Source organism: Cololabis saira, chromosome 5 (assembly GCF_033807715.1).
Source record: "Cololabis saira isolate AMF1-May2022 chromosome 5, fColSai1.1, whole genome shotgun sequence".
Classification (NCBI taxonomy): Eukaryota; Metazoa; Chordata; class Actinopteri; order Beloniformes; family Belonidae; genus Cololabis; species Cololabis saira.
Genome location: NC_084591.1, coordinates 2,654,538 through 2,672,178, shown reverse-complemented (window position 1 = coordinate 2,672,178; position 17,641 = coordinate 2,654,538). Strand labels below are relative to the sequence as shown.

Here is a 17,641-nt window from a genome sequence, read left to right as displayed (position 1 = left end):
AAAATCATAGAAAAAGCAGTTTTTCAACATGTGTACAAACTGCAAACATTAAATAAGCGTTTTGATGTTGTCCAGTCAAGTTTCCACATCCCAGCACTAAGACAGTTCTAGTTCAAGTCCGTAATGACATCTGCTCCAATACGGATAGTGGCAACATTTCAATCGTGGTGTCACAGTGCTGCATTTGACATGGTTGACCATAATACCTTGTTAGACCGGTTGAAGAACTTGGTGGGACTTTCTGGCCTGGTTGAAGTCCTATGAGTTTTGCTACTTGTTGGAGAAAACTACAACTTACATAAGTCACTGGGGCTCGTCCGGGAATTGAACCCAGGACCTCTCGCACCCTAAGCGAGAATCATACTACTAGACCAACGAGCCACAAAACTCATAACTAGCAACACATAAAACGTTTTTCTAAATTAAAAAACCAAATACCCATGTCACATCATCATCAACATTTAGAAACTCAAGTAGGGCTGTTGACATGTGAGTGTGACTGTGAGACTGTGTTAGATTGGGACCATCTCCATGGAAACAACATCAATTCGATCACTGACTGCATTGCAGAGTACACTACTTTCTGCGACAAAGTTGAGAAAATCAGACAGTCAGTCAGTGTTTCAATGGTAGACACAGGATATATTCCCCCTTTTTGTCCAATGAGAGAAACCTGGACACAATTCTCTCTAATTACTCATAGGAACCTGGCTGACATCATACACCACCTGAATTCCACCACTTGCTGCCTTGATACTCTGGCAACAGCGTTTTTTAAGAGTGTTGCACATTGTATGGCCTCAGAGCTTTCAGACGTTTTGAATAAGTCTCAGCTTTCAGGTATTGTTCCTCTGTGCCAGTCTAGAGAGTCACTTATGAACAGCTATAGGCCAGTATAAAACATCCACTTTCTTAGTAGAATCATAGAAAAAGCTGTTTTTCAAGGTGTGTACAAACTCCTAACATTAAATAAGTGTTTTGATGTTCTCCAGTCAAGTTTCCACATCGCAGCACTAAGACAGCTCTAGTTCATGTCCGTAATGACATCTGCTCCAATACGGATAGTGGCAACATTTCAATCGTGGTCTCACAGTGCTGCATTTGACATGGTTGATGTTGTGCAACTCAGGTAGCTAAGCTGATCAGTTATCGAAGGCTATTAATGAATATTATTAATAATTATTAATAATTAATAAAGTCGACTATTTATCAAATTGAATCTTCAAAATGATAATAATTCTCGTATGGGGCACCACCTCGGGGCCTTAATCCAGGGAAAAATGATAACTTAACAGCAGAAAATCAGTCTCAGATGATTAAGGTTTAAGTATAGTATACAGTTTTTTCTGAAAGCTTAGGCGCTAATCATGTTCTTGTAGCACGATTTCTAAAACTATTAATACATATAGCAAAACCACTCACTCAGTTAGCCAAACTAAAAGCACAAATACTGCTTTGCACTCAGTTTGTAATTTTGTAACACACACTTTGCAAAACTGTAGGCACAATTCGCTGCTTACACTCAATTGCCAAATTTCCAAAACACTCCTAGCAAAATTATACACATGTATGGCTATTATTTACACTATTTTGCCAACTGTCTGGCACACTTTCACATGTGAAAACAATTTTAGAGAATTAGTTCACTTTGCAATCAGCCTAAGCACTATAAATAAGCCACAGGTAAGCTGTCTGTGTGGAGTACAATGGAAGGAGCAAGAAGAGTAAGAATCAGAGGAGGCCGAGGAAGAGGACGTGTAGGTGAAGGAATTGGAGGAAGAGGACGTGGAGGTGAAGGAATTGGAGGAAGAGGACGTGGAGGTGAAGAAGCAAGAGGGAGAGGACGTGGAGGTGAAGGAATTGGAGGAAGAGGACGTGGAGGTGAAGAAGCAAGAGGGAGAGGACGTGGAGGTGAAGGAGTTGGAGGAAGAGGACGTGGAGGTGAAGAAGCAAGAGGTTTAGAGGAAGTTAGAGGAAGAAGACAAGGAGGAGCAAGAGGAGGACGAGGAGGGGGAAAAAGAAGGGCCAGAGCAGACCTGATATGTCATCATATGGGACAATGTTAGTTTCCATAGGCCTGCTTTGGTCCGCAACTGGTTTACCGATCACCCACTCTTCATGGCACTCAACCTCCCCCCATACTCTCCATTCTTCAATCCGATTGGCATCAGGCATCATGTCAGGCCTGGATACGGCATGCAAGGAAGTATTTTCCCCAGTGCCTTGGACTGGAGGACATCGCATGTGATGTGGATGAGATTTTGTGGCCGGACCCAGAGAGACGGCATGATGTAGGCTGATTGTCTTTTTTTTGTGAATGTATTATTTTGTGTTCTGTGCTGTGTCTTTGTTTTGACGAGTGTGAATAAAAACCAATACTTGAAGTTTGGATCCCTGTGTGTTTACAGAACTATGACAAAAGTATGACCTCAAACTGACCAAGCCTACCTTGTGCACAGAAAAAGAAAAAAGCCAGATGTGTTTTGTATTCATACCATCAGTGTGTAGTTGGCACATTATGTGCTTAGTAAATGATGGCATGTGTTTACTGTCTGATATGAAAACACCATTTTTACTAAGGTGTGTAGAGTTACAGTTTTTTCTGAATCCTTAAGTACATTTTTTGCAACATTGGCTATTTTTGCTAAACTCTACACACAAATGAGAAAACCTTTCACCAAATTATCAAAACTTTATAGTTCTCTTGCAAAATCAAACACAGTTTGATTAACTCTACACACCTTAGTAAAAATGGTGTTTTCATATCAGACAGTAAACACATGCCATCATTTACTAAGCACATAATGTGCCAACTACACACTGATGGTATGAATACAAAACACATCTGTCTTTTTTCTTTTTCTGTGCACAAGGTAGGCTAGGTCAGTTTGAGGTCATACTTTTGTCATAGTTCTGTAAACACACAGGGACCAAACTTCAAGTATTGGTGTTTATTCACACTCGTCAAAACAAAGACACAGCACAGAACACAAAATAATACATTCACAAAAAAGAGACAATCAGCCTACATCATGCCGTCTCTCTGGGTCCGGCTACAAAATCTCATCCACATCGCATGCGAAGTCCTCCAGTCCAAGGCACCGGGGAAAATACCTCCTTGCATGCCGTATCCAGGCCTGACATGATGCCTGCTCAATATCTCCACATGCCTCCTCCATTGCTTGTAAAAGGGCTGTGTGTTGATGGGGAAGGCGGTCGTGGACTTTCCAGCGCCAGGCAGAAAAGAACTCTTCAATTGGATTTACAGTAAGAATGGAGAGTATGGGGGAGGTTGAGTGCCATGAAGAGTGGGTGATCGGTAAACCAGTTGCGGACCAAAGCAGCCCTATGGAAACTAACATTGTCCCATATGATGACATATCAGGTCTGCTCTGGCCCTTCTTCATCCCCCTCCTCGTCCTCCTCTTGCTGCTCCTTGTCCTCTTCCTCTAACTTCCTCTAAACCTCTCGCTTCTTCACCTCCACGTCCTCTTCCTCCAACTCCTCTGATTCTTACTCTTCTTGCTCCTTCCATTGTACTCCACACAGACAGCTTACCTGTGGCTTATTTATAGTGCTTACGCTGATTGCAAAGTGAACTAATTCTCTAAAATTGTTTTCACATGTGAAAGTGTGCCAGACAGTTGGCAAAATAGTGTAAATAATAGCCATACATGTGTATAATTTTGCTAGGAGGGTTTTGGAAATTTGGCAATTGAGTGTAAGCAGCGAATTGTGCCTACAGTTTTGAAAAGTGTGTGTTACAAAATTACAAACTGAGTGCAAAGCAGTATTTGTGCTTTTAATTTCGCTAACTCAGTGAGTGGTTTTGCTATGTGTGTTAATAGTTTTAGAAATTGTGCTACAAGAACATGATTAGCGCCTAAGCTTTCAGAAAAAACTGTAATCAAACTGTGTTTGCTTTTACAAGAGAACTATAACGTTTAGATAATTTGGTGAAAGTTTTTCTCATTTGTGTGTAGAGTTTAGCAAAAATAGCCAATGTTACAAAAAATGTACTTAAGCATTCAGAAAAAACTGTAATATAATTGAAGGAGTGAGATTCGAGCACTGGCTCTGCTCAAACAATCAGTTTGTGACCGAAACTTGCATGAAACAACAGAAACCACTCATTAAAAATCAATCAGAATTCATTTACATACGGGTATCAAAGCAGATGTAATTGAATACCCAGATAAATCCTGATGGCACACTACATCATTATAAAACCATTAATTAAGAAAAACAACAATCAATAAAAATGAAATGAAAGTTAAATGCATGGAAAAAAAAAGAAATCAAAGCAGTAACATGATATCAACGAACCTCTCCAGTTCAACAACTTGGGTGAAAGATGGCTGCGGTATTTAAAGATGGCGGGACTGTAACCACACCACGTGCAATTAGACCGGATGGTGATCCCGGTGTTTAAACTGTGATCAACTGGCGAAACGGCGCTTAAAACATGAATGACTAGCAGAAAGTGGCGACGACCAAATAGTCGAACACAATAATGATAGCAATGATAGTGATGTATGCAGTAAACTCAGCTCTGAACACAGATTTAGCTCTGAAACTTTCTAAACTAAACTAGTACACTCAGACTCAAAACCTCATGCCTTCCGGTCGGGATCGGGAAGCTGCGGGTTCTGTCGGGGTTCCAGTCCGATGCGGCGTCGTTTCTCTCGGCTCCATCATGCGGCTCGGCTCGGCTCAGTCCTGTGGGGACCTCACGGGCAGGACGATCCTGCAGGGGTTCCCCGGGGCGGGCAGCCGCTCAGCTTGCTCTCCACGTTCCTCCTTTGAAAAGAAATGCAGTCTTGCTGCGTGCGCACAGCCGGGTAGATCTCTCCGATCACGGAGCCTCTTGACGCGCCTCCAGGCGTGCGGGGACAGTCCACTGGAATCAGGGCCGTCGCCGTTCATCACCAAGGCGCGGGCTCACGGACCTGGAAGAGTCTGGCTTCCGGGCTAAAAGAACTCAAGCAGAGGAAAGGTTAGGAGGAGCAGGAGGGATGGAGCGCTGCCTCGCTCCAGGACCGCAGCGGCTCTCCAGGCCAAGCTGGAGGGAGGGGCTGCAGAGCATGAGCCGGCCGTGGAGCAACGCTCCGCTGGATCTTCTCTCCCCCTCTCAGGGGGGGAGGAGGAGATGGGATCATTGGCCCGCAGCCAAAAGATCCACCTGCTCAGGACGGAAGGTTGATCGGAAGAGAGAGAAAAACGATGCAGCGGCGGCGTTTTGATCCTCCGCGCGCTGCGGTGACAACATCACTGCCTCGTTTGCGATTGGATGCGCGCCGCTTGTAGGCGCTGCCCCCCCAACGCAAGGCATGCTGGGGGTTGTAGTTCATGGCATGGCGGCCTGTTCAAAGAGGCAGTAGCCCGCTTTGAGGCCTGGCAGGAACCTGGTTTCCTGGATGTTCGCTGTCCTGCTTTGATCTGGGGCCATGCAGCGGGGGTCATAAACTCGAGCCAGGCTGCATTGGTCATAAACTGACCAGGAGGTTAGCAGCAGCGGTCATAAAACTCTGACTTCAGGAAGAAAGGCCAAAGTCTGGCTTCACTGGTCTTCATAATCCTGAAATTGTTCATATACATTTATAACAGTCCACATGATCACTGGGTGTGGTCCAACATTGACCATAATACCTTGATAGACAGGTTGAAGAACTTGGTGGGACTTTCTGGCCTGGTTGAAGTCCTATGAGTTTTGCTACTTGGTGGAGAAAACTACAACTTACATAAGTCACTGGGGCTCGTCCTGGAATTGAACCCGGGACCTCTCGCACCCTAAGCGAGAATCATACTACTAGACCAACGAGCCACAAAACTCATAACTAGCAACACATAAAATGTTTTTCTAAATTAAAAAAACCAAATACCCATGTCACATCATCATCAACATTTAGAAACTCAAGTAGGGCTGTTGACATGTGAGTGTGACTGTGAGACTGTGTTAGATTGGGACCATCTCCATGGAAACAACATCAATTCGATGACTGACTGCATTGCAGAGTACACTAATTTCTGCGACAAAGTTGAGAAAATATGACAGTCAGTCAGTGTTTCAATGGTAGACACAGGATATATTCCCCCTTTTTGTCCAATGAGAGAAACCTGGACACAATTCTCTCTAATTACTCATAGGAACCTGGCTGACATCATACACCACCTGAATTCCACCACTTGCTGCCTTGATACTCTGGCAACAGGGTTTTTTAAGAGTGTTACACATTGTATGGCCTCAGAGGTTTCAGACGTTTTGAATAAGTCTAAGCTTTCATGTTTTGTTCCTCTGTGCCAGTCTAGAGAGTCACTTATGAACAGCTATAGGCCCGTATAAAACCTCCCCTTTCTTAGTAAAGTCATAAAAAGCTGTTTTTCAACGTGTGTACAAACTCCTAACATTAAATAAGTGTTTTTATGTTCTCCAGTCAAATTTTAACATCCCAGCACTAAGACAGTTCTAGTTCAAGTCCGTAATGACATCTGCTCCAATACGGATGGTGGCAACATTTCAATCGTGGTGTCACAGTGCTGCATTTGACAAGGTTGACCATAATGCCTTGATAGACCGGTTGAAGAACTAGGTGGGACTTTCTGGCCTGGTTGAAGTCCTATGAGTTTTGCTACTTGGTGGAGAAAACTACAACTTACATAAGTCACTGGGGCTCGTCCGGGAATTGAACCTGGGACCTCTCGCACCCTAGGCGAGAATCATAATCCTAGACCAACGAGCCACAAAACTCATAAATAGCAACACATAAAATGTTTTTCTAAATTAAAAAAACAAATACCCATGTCAGATCATCATCAACATTTAGAAACACAAGTAGGGCTGTTGACATGTGAGTGTGACTGCGTTAGATTGGGACCATCTCCATGGAAACAACATCAATTCGATGACTGACTGCATTGCAGAGTACACTAATTTCTGTGACAAAGTTGAGAAAATCAGACAGTCAGTCAGTGTTTCACTGGTAGACACAGGATATATTCCACCTCTGTGTCCAATGAGAGAAACCTGGACACAATTGTCTCTAATTACTCATAGGAACCTGGCTGACATCATACACCACCAGAATTCCACCACTTGCTGCCTTGATACTCTGGCAACAGGGTTTTTTAAGAGTGTTGCACATTGTATGGCCTCAGAGCTTTCAGACGTTTTGAATAAGTCTCAGCTTTCAGGTATTGTTCCTCTGTGCTAGTCTAGAGAGTCACTTATGAACGGATATAGGCCCGTATAAAACCTGCCCTTTCTTAGTAAAATCATAGAAAAAGCTGTTTTTCAACATGTGTACAAACTCCTAACATTAAATAAGTGTTTTGATGTTCTCCAGTCAAGTTTCCACATCCCAGCACTGAGACAGTTCTAGTTCAAGGCCGTAATGACATCTGCTCCAATACGGATAGTGGCAACATTTCATTCGTGGTCTCACAGTGCTGCATTTGACATGGTTGACCATAATACCTTGATAGACCAGTTGAACAACTAGGTGGGACTTTCTGGCCTGGTTGAAGTCCAATGAGTTTTGCTACTTGGTGGAGAAAACTACAACTTACATAAGTCACTGGGGCTCGTCCGGGAATTGAACCCGGGACCTCTCGCACCCAAAGCGAGAATCATACTACTAGACCAACGAGCCACAAAACTAATAACTAGCAACACATAAAATGTTTTTCTAAATTAAAAAAACCAAATACCCATGTCAGATCGCCATCAACATGTAGAAACACAAGTAGGGCTGTTGACATCTGAGTGTGACTGTGAGACTGTGTTAGATTGGGACCATCTCCATGGAAACAACATCAATTCGATGACTGACTGCATTGCAGAGTACACTAATTTCTGTGACAAAGTTGAGAAAATCAGACAGTCAGTCAGTGTTTCAATGATAGACACAGGATATATTCCACTTCTGTGTCCAAAGAGAGAAACCTGGACACAATTCTCTCTAATTACTCATAGGAACCTGGCTGACATCATACACCACCTGAATTCCACCACTTGCTGCCTTGATACTCTGGCAACAGGGTTTTTTAAGAGTGTTGCACATTGTATGGCCTCAGAGCTTTCAGACGTTTTGAATAAGTCTCAGCTTTCAGGTATTGTTCATCTGTGCCAGTCTAGAGAGTCACTTATGAACAGCTAAAGGCCCGTATAAAACATCTGCTTTCTTAGTAAAATCATAGAAAAAGCTGTTTTGCAAGGTGTGTACAAACTCCTAACATTAAATTAGTGTTTTGATGTTCTCCAGTCAAGTTTCCACATCCCAGCACTAAGACAATTCTAGTTCAAGTCCGTAATGACATCTGCTCCAATACGGATGTTGGCAACATTTCAATCGTGGTGTCACAGTGCTGCATTTGACAAGGTTGACCATAATGCCTTGATAGACCGGTTGAAGAACTAGGTGGGACTTTCTGGCCTGGTTGAAGTCCTATGAGTTTTGCTACTTGGTGGAGAAAACTACAACTTACATAAGTCACTGGGGCTCGTCCGGGAATTGAACCTGGGACCTCTCGCACCCTAGGCGAGAACCATAATCCTAGACCAACGAGCCACAAAACTCATAAATAGCAACACATAAAATGTTTTTCTAAAATAAAAAACCAAATACCCATGTCAGATCATCATCAACATTTAGAAACTCAAGTAGGGCTGTTGACATGTGAGTGTGACTGTGAGACTGTGTTAGATTGCGACCATCTCCATGGAAACAACATCAATTCGATGACTGACTGCATTGCAGAGTACACTACTTTCTGCGTCAAAGTTGAGAAAATCAGACAGTCAGTCAGTGTTTCAATGGTACACACAGGATATATTCCACCTCTGTGTCCAATGAGAGAAACCTGGACACAATTCTCTCTAATTACTCATAGGAACCTGGCTGACATCATACACCACCTGAATTCAACCACTTGCTGCCTTGATACTCTGGCAACAGGGCTTTTTAAGAGTGTTGCACATTGTATGGCCTCAGAGCTTTCAGACGTTTTGAATAAGTCTCAGCTTTCAGGTATTGTTCCTCTGTGCCAGTCTAGAGAGTCACTTATGAACAGCTAAAGGCCTGTATAAAATATCCGCTTTCTTAGTAAAATCATAGAAAAAGCTGTTTTTCAAGGTGTGTAAAAACTCCTAACATTAAATAAGTGTTTTTATGTTCTCCAGTCGAGTTTCCACATCCCAGCACTAAGACAGTTCTAGTTCAAGGCCGTAATGACATCTGCTCCAATACAGATGGTGGCAACATTTCAATCGTGATTTCACAGTGCTGCATTTGACATGGTTGACCATAATACCTTGATAGACCGGTTGAAGAAGTAGGTGGGACTTTCTGGCCTGGTTGAAGTCCTATGAGTTTTGCTACTTGGTGGAGAAAACTACAACTTACATAAGTCACTGGGGCTCGTCCGGGAATTGAACCCAGGACCTCTCGCACCCAAAGCGAGAATCAAACTACTAGACCAACGAGCCACAAAACTCATAACTAGCAACACATGCAACGTTTTTCTAACTTAAAAAACCAAATACCCATGTCAGATCGCCATCAACATGTAGAAACACAAGTAGGGCTGTTGACATCTGAGTGTGACTGTGAGACTGTGTTAGATTGGGACCATCTCCATGGAAACAACATCAATTCGATGACTGACTGCATTGCAGAGTACACTAATTTCTGTGACAAAGTTGAGAAAATCAGACAGTCAGTCAGTGTTTCAATGATAGACACAGGATATATTCCACTTCTGTGTCCAAAGAGAGAAACCTGGACACAATTCTCTCTAATTACTCATAGGAACCTGGCTGACATCATACACCACCTGAATTCCACCACTTGCTGCCTTGATACTCTGGCAACAGGGTTTTTTAAGAGTGTTGCACATTGTATGGCCTCAGAGCTTTCAGACGTTTTGAATAAGTCTCAGCTTTCAGGTATTGTTCCTCTGTGCCAGTCTAGAGAGTCACTTATGAACAGCTAAAGGCCCGTATAAAACATCTGCTTTCTTAGTAAAATCATAGAAAAAGCTGTTTTGCAAGGTGTGTACAAACTCCTAACATTAAATTAGTGTTTTGATGTTCTCCAGTCAAGTTTCCACATCCCAGCACTAAGACAATTCTAGTTCAAGTCCGTAATGACATCTGCTCCAATATGGATAGTGGCAACATTTCAATCGTGATCTCACAGTGCTGCATTTGACATGGTTGACCATAATACCTCGATAGACCGGTTGACGAACTTGGTGGGACTTTCTGGCCTGTTTGAGGTCCTCTGAGTTTTGCTACTTGGTGGAGAAAACTACAACTTACATAAGTCACTGGGGCTCGTCCGGGAATTGAATCCGGGACCTCTCGCACCCTAAGCGAGAATCATACTACTAGACCAACGAGCCACAAAACTCATAACTAGCAACACATAAAATGTTTTTCTAAAATAAAAAACCAAATACCCATGTCAGATCATCATCAACATTTAGAACCTCAAGTAGGGCTGTTGACATGTGAGTGTGACTGTGAGACTGTGTTAGATTGCGACCATCTCCATGGAAACAACATCAATTCGATGACTGACTGCATTGCAGAGTACACTACTTTCTGCGTCAAAGTTGAGAAAATCAGACAGTCGGTCAGTGTTTCAATGGTACACACAGGATATATTCCACCTCTGTGTCCAATGAGAGAAACCTGGACACAATTCTCTCTAATTACTCATAGGAACCTGGCTGACATCATACACCACCTGAATTCCACCACTTGCTGCCTTGATACTCTGGCAACAGGGCTTTTTAAGAGTGTTGCACATTGTATGGCCTCAGAGCTTTCAGACGTTTTGAATAAGTCTCAGCGTTCAGGTATTGTTCCTCTTTGCTAGTCTAGAGAGTCACTTATGAACAGCTAAAGGCCTGTATAAAACATCCGCTTTCTTAGTAAAATCATGGAAAAGGCTGTTTTTCTAGGTGTGTACAAACTCCTAACATTAAATAAGTGTTTTGATGTTGTCCAGTCAAGTTTCCACATCCCAGCACTAAGACAGTTCTAGTTCAAGTCCGTAATGACATCTGCTCCAATACGGATAGTGGCAACATTTCAATCGTGGTGTCACAGTGCTGCATTTGACATGGTTGACCATAATACCTTGTTAGACCGGTTGAAGAATTTGGTGGGACTTTCTGGCCTGGTTGAAGTCCTCTGAGTTTTGCTACTTGGTGGAGAAAACTACAACTTACATAAGTCACTGGGGCTCGTCCGGGAATTGCACCCGGGACCTCTCGCACCCTAAGCGAGAATCATACTACTACTACATACTACTAGACCAACGAGCCACAAAACTCATAACTAGCAACACATAAAATGTTTTTGGAAACAACATCAATTCGATGACTGACTGCATTGCAGAGTACACTAATTCACAGAAGTGTTGATGGCCGTTTGATGACTCTCGATGGCTGCATCACACATCGTGTAAACTGTAAATTTGAAACAATGCAGTGTCCCCGCCCCTCCTGCTATAATATGAGGTGAGTTCAACTCTCCCAGACTAGTAATATCAGCATGGAAGAACAAGAGCAAGGAAGAAGGAGAAGAAGGAAGCGACATTTCTGTGTATACTGTAATAAGACAGTTTCACATTCTTCCTAGTATTCCCAGTGTCACAATGGAATCCATCTTCTCAATGTTGTTTGGCATACAGCTGGAGTAACAGGTAAGTTATTCAAATTGAACTACAGCCGCAAACTTGAATGTCAACTAATTGCAGTTACTTGGGTTTAAATATGTTGTGTGTGTGAATGAAGCTTATTTGTTTTTTTGTTTTTTTTTATAACTGAAGGTAATGATGATGAAAAAAACAACCTTGATCCAAAAGCCAATGAAAATGATCCACTGAATACATCATCAATAATTGAAGGTGAGTGTAACAAATAACAGATCTGCTATAACACAGAGCATGCTGTCTTAAAAAAACACCTATACAATAATGTCCCATGATGCAATGTTTTGTGAGCTTGTATTTTGAATACTATCAAGCGATTTTGTTGTTTGTTTATTTATTTATTTATTGTAACAGAGGGTGACTTTGGCGAAGAAGATGGCCATTTCCACATTGAACTGGAAGCCAGTGACCTTGATTTGGAATTTGTTTATTTATTTATGCCACTCCTGTACTATACTCTGTCTTGTTTAATTAATTGGATTCAGCCTGTGTAAATAAAAATAAGTGTTTTGATGTTCTCCAGTCAAGTTTCCACATCCCAGCACTAAGACAGTTCTAGTTCAAGTCCGTAATGACATCTGGGGCCTGTACTACGAAGCGGGATTTGGGGTTAGCGAGGTAACTTCAGGTTTAACCCTGGGTTTTCAGGACTACGACGGTGGTTCACTTCTTACCGGGGTACATCGCCATGGTAACTTATGCTGAACAGCTAACCTGCTCCGGAGCAGGTTATGTTCGAGATACAGATCGCCGGGTATAAAAGCACCGCCCACTGACCAATCAGCTCTCTTGGAAAATGGCATGCCCTTTCGAAGAGAATCCAGTGGAGCTCGGTGCGCGGATCGTGAGAGGATCCCTCCGAAGAGAACGCGTATTCAGGGACCGCCAAAACCCCTTTGCTTTCCCTGATGAGTACCTGTATGAACGATCCAAAAAAAAAAGGAAAAAAAGAAAAAAGAGGTGGAGGAGAAAATAAAAAATCAATCAATCAATGAATAAATAAAACAAATCATCACCCAAAATCCGATGTACAGTCAATCCAAAACTAATACCAATTAAATAAATAAATCAAGAAGAAATCAAAAAGAAGATGCATTTGTAAGGGGATAACAAAAAAGGGATTTTCAATTTCGTCCCTCGAACATTCTGAGAAGTCACTTTAAAATACTAAATACCCCCCTCCTGAAAAAATAAAAAATTAAATAAAATAAATAAAAAAAAACAATTCTTTGGTACAGCATCAGCACAAGTTATCGGTCAACAACAATAGTTAGAGAACCAATATATACACAGGACTGTCTCAGAAAATTAGAATATTGTGATTTTCTGTAATGCAAACACAAAAACAAAAAAATGTCATCCATTCTGGATTCATTACAAATCAACTGAAATATTGCAAGCCTTTTATTATTTTAATATTGCTGATCATGGTTTACAGTTTAAGATTAAGATTCCCAGAATATTCAAATATATGTTTATATCCCTATGAATTTACGCATTTATACAGTCAGCGATCTTTTGCCAGCTGTCTTTCCTGCATTTTGCAGCTGCAACTATGTTGCTTTTTGCCTGTATTATATGCCTATACTCATCATATTTCCGTAAAATTATTGTTTGCTCTTCGCTACTGAAATAAGCGGCTCTGACGGCTCTGACAGCGGACTTGGTCATGCGCTGAAAACACCGCCCCTTTTATGTGCACGCGCTCATATCCAGATTGGAGAAACCTGGGTTGATATACCGAGTTGATAACCACCGTCGTGTGACCGCTTAGCGTGATTGCAATTGTCCGGGTTAGTGAATCTGGATAAGGAAAAGATATCCTGGGTATGTTGAACTTGCTTCGTAGTACAGGCCCCTGCTCCAATACGGATAGTGGCAACATTTCAATCGTGGTGTCACAGTGCTGCTTTTGACATGATTGACCATAATACCTTGATAGACCGGGGGCCTGTACTACGAAGCAAGTTCAACATACCTTATACATATAGTATTACATAACTTGTTTAAACACATTTCCTGATGGAATACCTCACTTTCTCAAAACTCTAAACACAAATTACAAAACTCACACACAAAATGCAAAATCCTACACTTCTCTTGCAAAAGCAAACTCTACCTTCAAAACAGTGTTAACTCTTCACTAAATGGTATTTCCTTCTCAAATGCCAAACACATACATCATTTGAGTAGACATTTCTAACCACCCACTGAACACTGATGTGCAGAATGGAAAACTCTATATGAATGAATGAATGAATGAATGAATAAATGAATGAATGAATGAATGAATGAATGAATTCCTCAGTAGAATCAAGCATTTGTATGTTCAGTGTTACACCTTCAGCTGTTAGATGTAATGTATCACCATATAGTATTCTTATGTATAGGCTACTCAAATGGAAAACAACACACAATTCTTTACTGTAACAACAAATAATATTTTACAGTATTTGGACTCAAAATGTGCAGTCCACTGGACATCACAGCAAGCTGTGGATGAAAACTTGACAGAAAATAGAATCAGAACAAAAGTATTAGGCAGCATACTGCCTTTCATCCCTGGCTGGCCACAGGACCTCATCCACGTCGCAGGCAATGTTCTCCCTGGCCAAGCAGCGATGTTCTCTCTGGCCGAGCAGCGATGTTCTCCCTGGCCAAGCAGCGGGGGAAGAATCTCCTACAACGCCGCATGAAGCCTTGACAGGCCTCAGCAGAGACATCGCCACATGCGTCCTCCATGGCCTGCAGCAGTGGGATCCGTGTCTGAGGATTTCTCTCGTATACCTTCCATCTCCAGGCAGAGAAAAACTCCTCACTTGGGCTGAGGAAGGGAGAGTATGGAGGGAGATATAGGACATCAACTTCTGGATGGACCCTGAACCACTCACGGACCAGAGCAGCCCGGTGGAAACTGACATTGTCCCAGAGAACAACGAACCTGACCACCTCTGTGTCCTCCATCTGGTCTGGCTGGAAAATGATATTGTAGAGCTGGTCCAGGAATGCTAGAAGAAGTGCAGTGTTGTAGGGGCCAAGGGTGGCATGGAGATGGAGGACGCCGTGGTGATTGATGGCAGCGCACATTGTTATATTCCCTCCACGTTGGCCAGGGACCTTTGTGATGGCACGCTGGCCGATGATATTCCTCCCTCGGCGCCTTCTTTTTACAAGGTTGAACCCCGCTTCATCAATGAATATGAATTAAATGGCAAATTGCTGATTGCATGTTGCACAACAGCCTTTGGAGTTTAGAAATGTGATTGACTGTGTGTTCTGTGTGAACAGCAAGAGAGGGAAATCAGGAAGAGTGTGCAGGGTATTGGGAATTGTGTGTAGTGTTGTGAGAAATGTGTGGTATGGAATGGGAAGGTGAGTCTAGAGCAGTAAATGTGCTTGGAGTTCAGCAGGATTGGTTCAGCCACCTGAAAAATGGGTTTCAGGTTGTGCACATTGTGTCTGATGTTCCAATAAATGTGTTTAAACAATTGTGAAAAACTGTAAATAAGTGTTTTGATGTTCTCCAGTCAAGTTTCCACATCCCAGCACTAAGACAGTTCTAGTTCAAGTCCGTAATGACATCTGCTCCAATAAGGATAGTGGCAACATTTCAATCGTGGTCTCACAGTGCTGCATTTGACATGGTTGACCATAACACCTTGATAGACAGGTTGAAGAACTTGGTGGGACTTTCTGGCCTGGTTGAAGTCCTATGAGTTTTGCTACTTGGTGGAGAAAACTACAACTTACATAAGTCACTGGGGCTCGTCCGGGAATTGAACCCAGGACCTTTCGCACCCTAAGCGAGAATCATACTACTAGACCAACGAGCCTCAAAACTCATAACTAGCAACACATAAAATGTTTTTCTAAATTAAAAAACCAAAGACCCATGTCAGATCATCATCAACATTTAGAAACTCAAGTAGGGCTGTTGACATGTGAGTGTGACTGTGAGACTGTGTTAGATTGGGACCATCTCCATGGAAACAACATCAATTCGATGACTGACTGCGTTGCAGAGTACACTCATTTCTGCGACAAAGTTGAGAAAATCAGACAGTCAGTCAGTGTTTCAATGGTAGTCACAGGATATATTTTCAGCCTCTGTGTCCAATGAGAGAAACCTGGACACAATTGTCTCTAATTACTCATAGGAACCTGGCTGACATCATACACCACCTGAATTCCACCACTTGCTGCCTTGATACTCTGGCAACAGGGTTTTTTAAGAGTGTTGCACATTGTATGGCCTCAGAGCTTTCAGACGTTTTGAATAAGTCTCAGCTTTCAGGTATTGTTCCTCTGTGCCAGTCTAGAGAAGTCACTTATGAACAGCTATAGGCCCGTATAAAACCTCCCCTTTCTTAGTAAAATCGTAGAAAAAGCTGTTTTTCAACGTGTGTACAAACTCCTAACATTAAATAAGTGTTTTGATGTTCTCCAGTCAAGTTTCCACATCCCAGCACTAAGACAGTTCTAGTTCAAGTCCGTAACGACATCTGCTCCAATACGGATAGTGGCGACATTTCAATCGTGGTCTCACAGTTCTGCATTTGACATGGTTGACCATAATACCTTGATAGACCGGTTGAAGAAGTAGGTGGGACTTTCTGGCCTGGTTGAAGTCCTATGAGTTTTGCTACTTGGTGGAGAAAACTACAACTTACATAAGTCAGGGGCTCGTCCGGGAATTGAACCCGGGACCTCTCGCACCCTAAGCGAGAATCATACTACTAGACCAACGAGCCACAAAACTCAGTGTGCATCCAGCTTTTTCTTATCATGATTGTAGGCAGAGCATTCTGACCCAAAAATTCTCATTTGAGAGAGATCAGGCTTCTTTCCAGTTAACACAGTGTATGGAGTTTGCTTGAGCCGTCTGTTGTAACACCGAATACGAATAATTGCAGCAGCCTGAACTGCATAAGTCCACAACTCTTTTGGTAAATTACTCCCAATTAACATGCACCGGGCCATCCCAAATAAAGTCCTCCAACTTCTTTCAGCTGTCCCATTCTGAATGGGGGGAATGAGGGGCTGATCTTTCATGTCTAATGGAATTTCTGCTGAGCAGTGACTGAAAATCACATGATGTAAATTCAGTTCCATTATCTGATCTTAAAGCTTTAATTTAACCATAAGGTGCAACATCAGCAATAAACTTTTCTGTACCTTTAACAGCATCACTCTTGGCTTTTAAGAAATAAGTAAAGATGGCACCAGAATAGTCATCAGTAAACGCTAAAGCATATCTAAATCCATCTTTTGCTACAGGCTGTACTGGTCGTGCCAGGTCTGCATGTACTAGTTCTAGAACACCCTTTGTTTTTTCATCTGGTTCTCGATTTCGGCTCTGTGCAAATTTTCCTTGAATACACACTTCACATTTCATTTCAGACTTTTCAGATTTGTTCTTAATTTTCATACCCTTTGCAACACTCTCCAGACTCAACACATCATCGTAATTACAATGGCCTAAAATTTCATGCCACGTCTGGATGTCATAGCAACCATTGCAAACATCACTTAGGTCCTTAACTGTTTTCAGATAAAACAGTCTGTCACACACATGAATGTCAAAAACTGCACCATTTTTGTGAATGAGTCTGTTCTGACCTTCTTTGAAGATTACCGTTGCTCCTTGGGCAGTTGCCGCTTTGACGGAGAATATGTCCTGCGTAAATGACGGGACATACAGCATGTCCGTCAGCAGCACATCCACAACTCTCCCGTTGATGTCTCTCAGATGAAACTTGGCAGTACCCTTTTTCTCCGCAACTCCGCTGGTTTTCACCCCATCAGCCAACTCCAGAACGTGACTCTGTGGCTTGAAGCTTGCGTCGAAAAACTCAAATCTGGTGATGTCTGTCACGATGTGCCTTGTTGCGCCAGAATCCACCATAATTAAATTAAATTCA

At 42.4% G+C, this 17,641-nt stretch overlaps 1 protein-coding gene and 4 non-coding genes across 5 annotated transcripts in view; all 5 read right to left on the bottom strand.

Annotated features, from left to right (window-relative positions):
* The window catches only part of LOC133444527 (leucine-rich repeat-containing protein 3-like), an 89,393-nt gene extending 71,768 nt beyond the window's left edge, over window positions 1-17,625 (bottom strand). The window contains exon 1 of the mRNA XM_061722367.1: window positions 17,340-17,625. Within this exon, the coding sequence (XP_061578351.1) occupies window positions 17,340-17,625 (286 nt within the window). The remainder of the gene's footprint in view (window positions 1-17,339) is intronic.
* On the bottom strand, window positions 310-381 carry trnap-agg (transfer RNA proline (anticodon AGG)). The gene has a single exon. It is a non-coding gene; the product is annotated as a tRNA-Pro (tRNA).
* trnap-ugg (transfer RNA proline (anticodon UGG)) lies at window positions 7,578-7,649 on the bottom strand. Its single transcript has one exon. It is a non-coding gene; the product is annotated as a tRNA-Pro (tRNA).
* Window positions 9,413-9,484, bottom strand: trnap-ugg (transfer RNA proline (anticodon UGG)). Its single transcript has one exon. It is a non-coding gene; the product is annotated as a tRNA-Pro (tRNA).
* trnap-agg (transfer RNA proline (anticodon AGG)) lies at window positions 16,400-16,471 on the bottom strand. Its single transcript has one exon. It is a non-coding gene; the product is annotated as a tRNA-Pro (tRNA).
* Window positions 17,626-17,641: the final 16 nt, after the last annotated feature.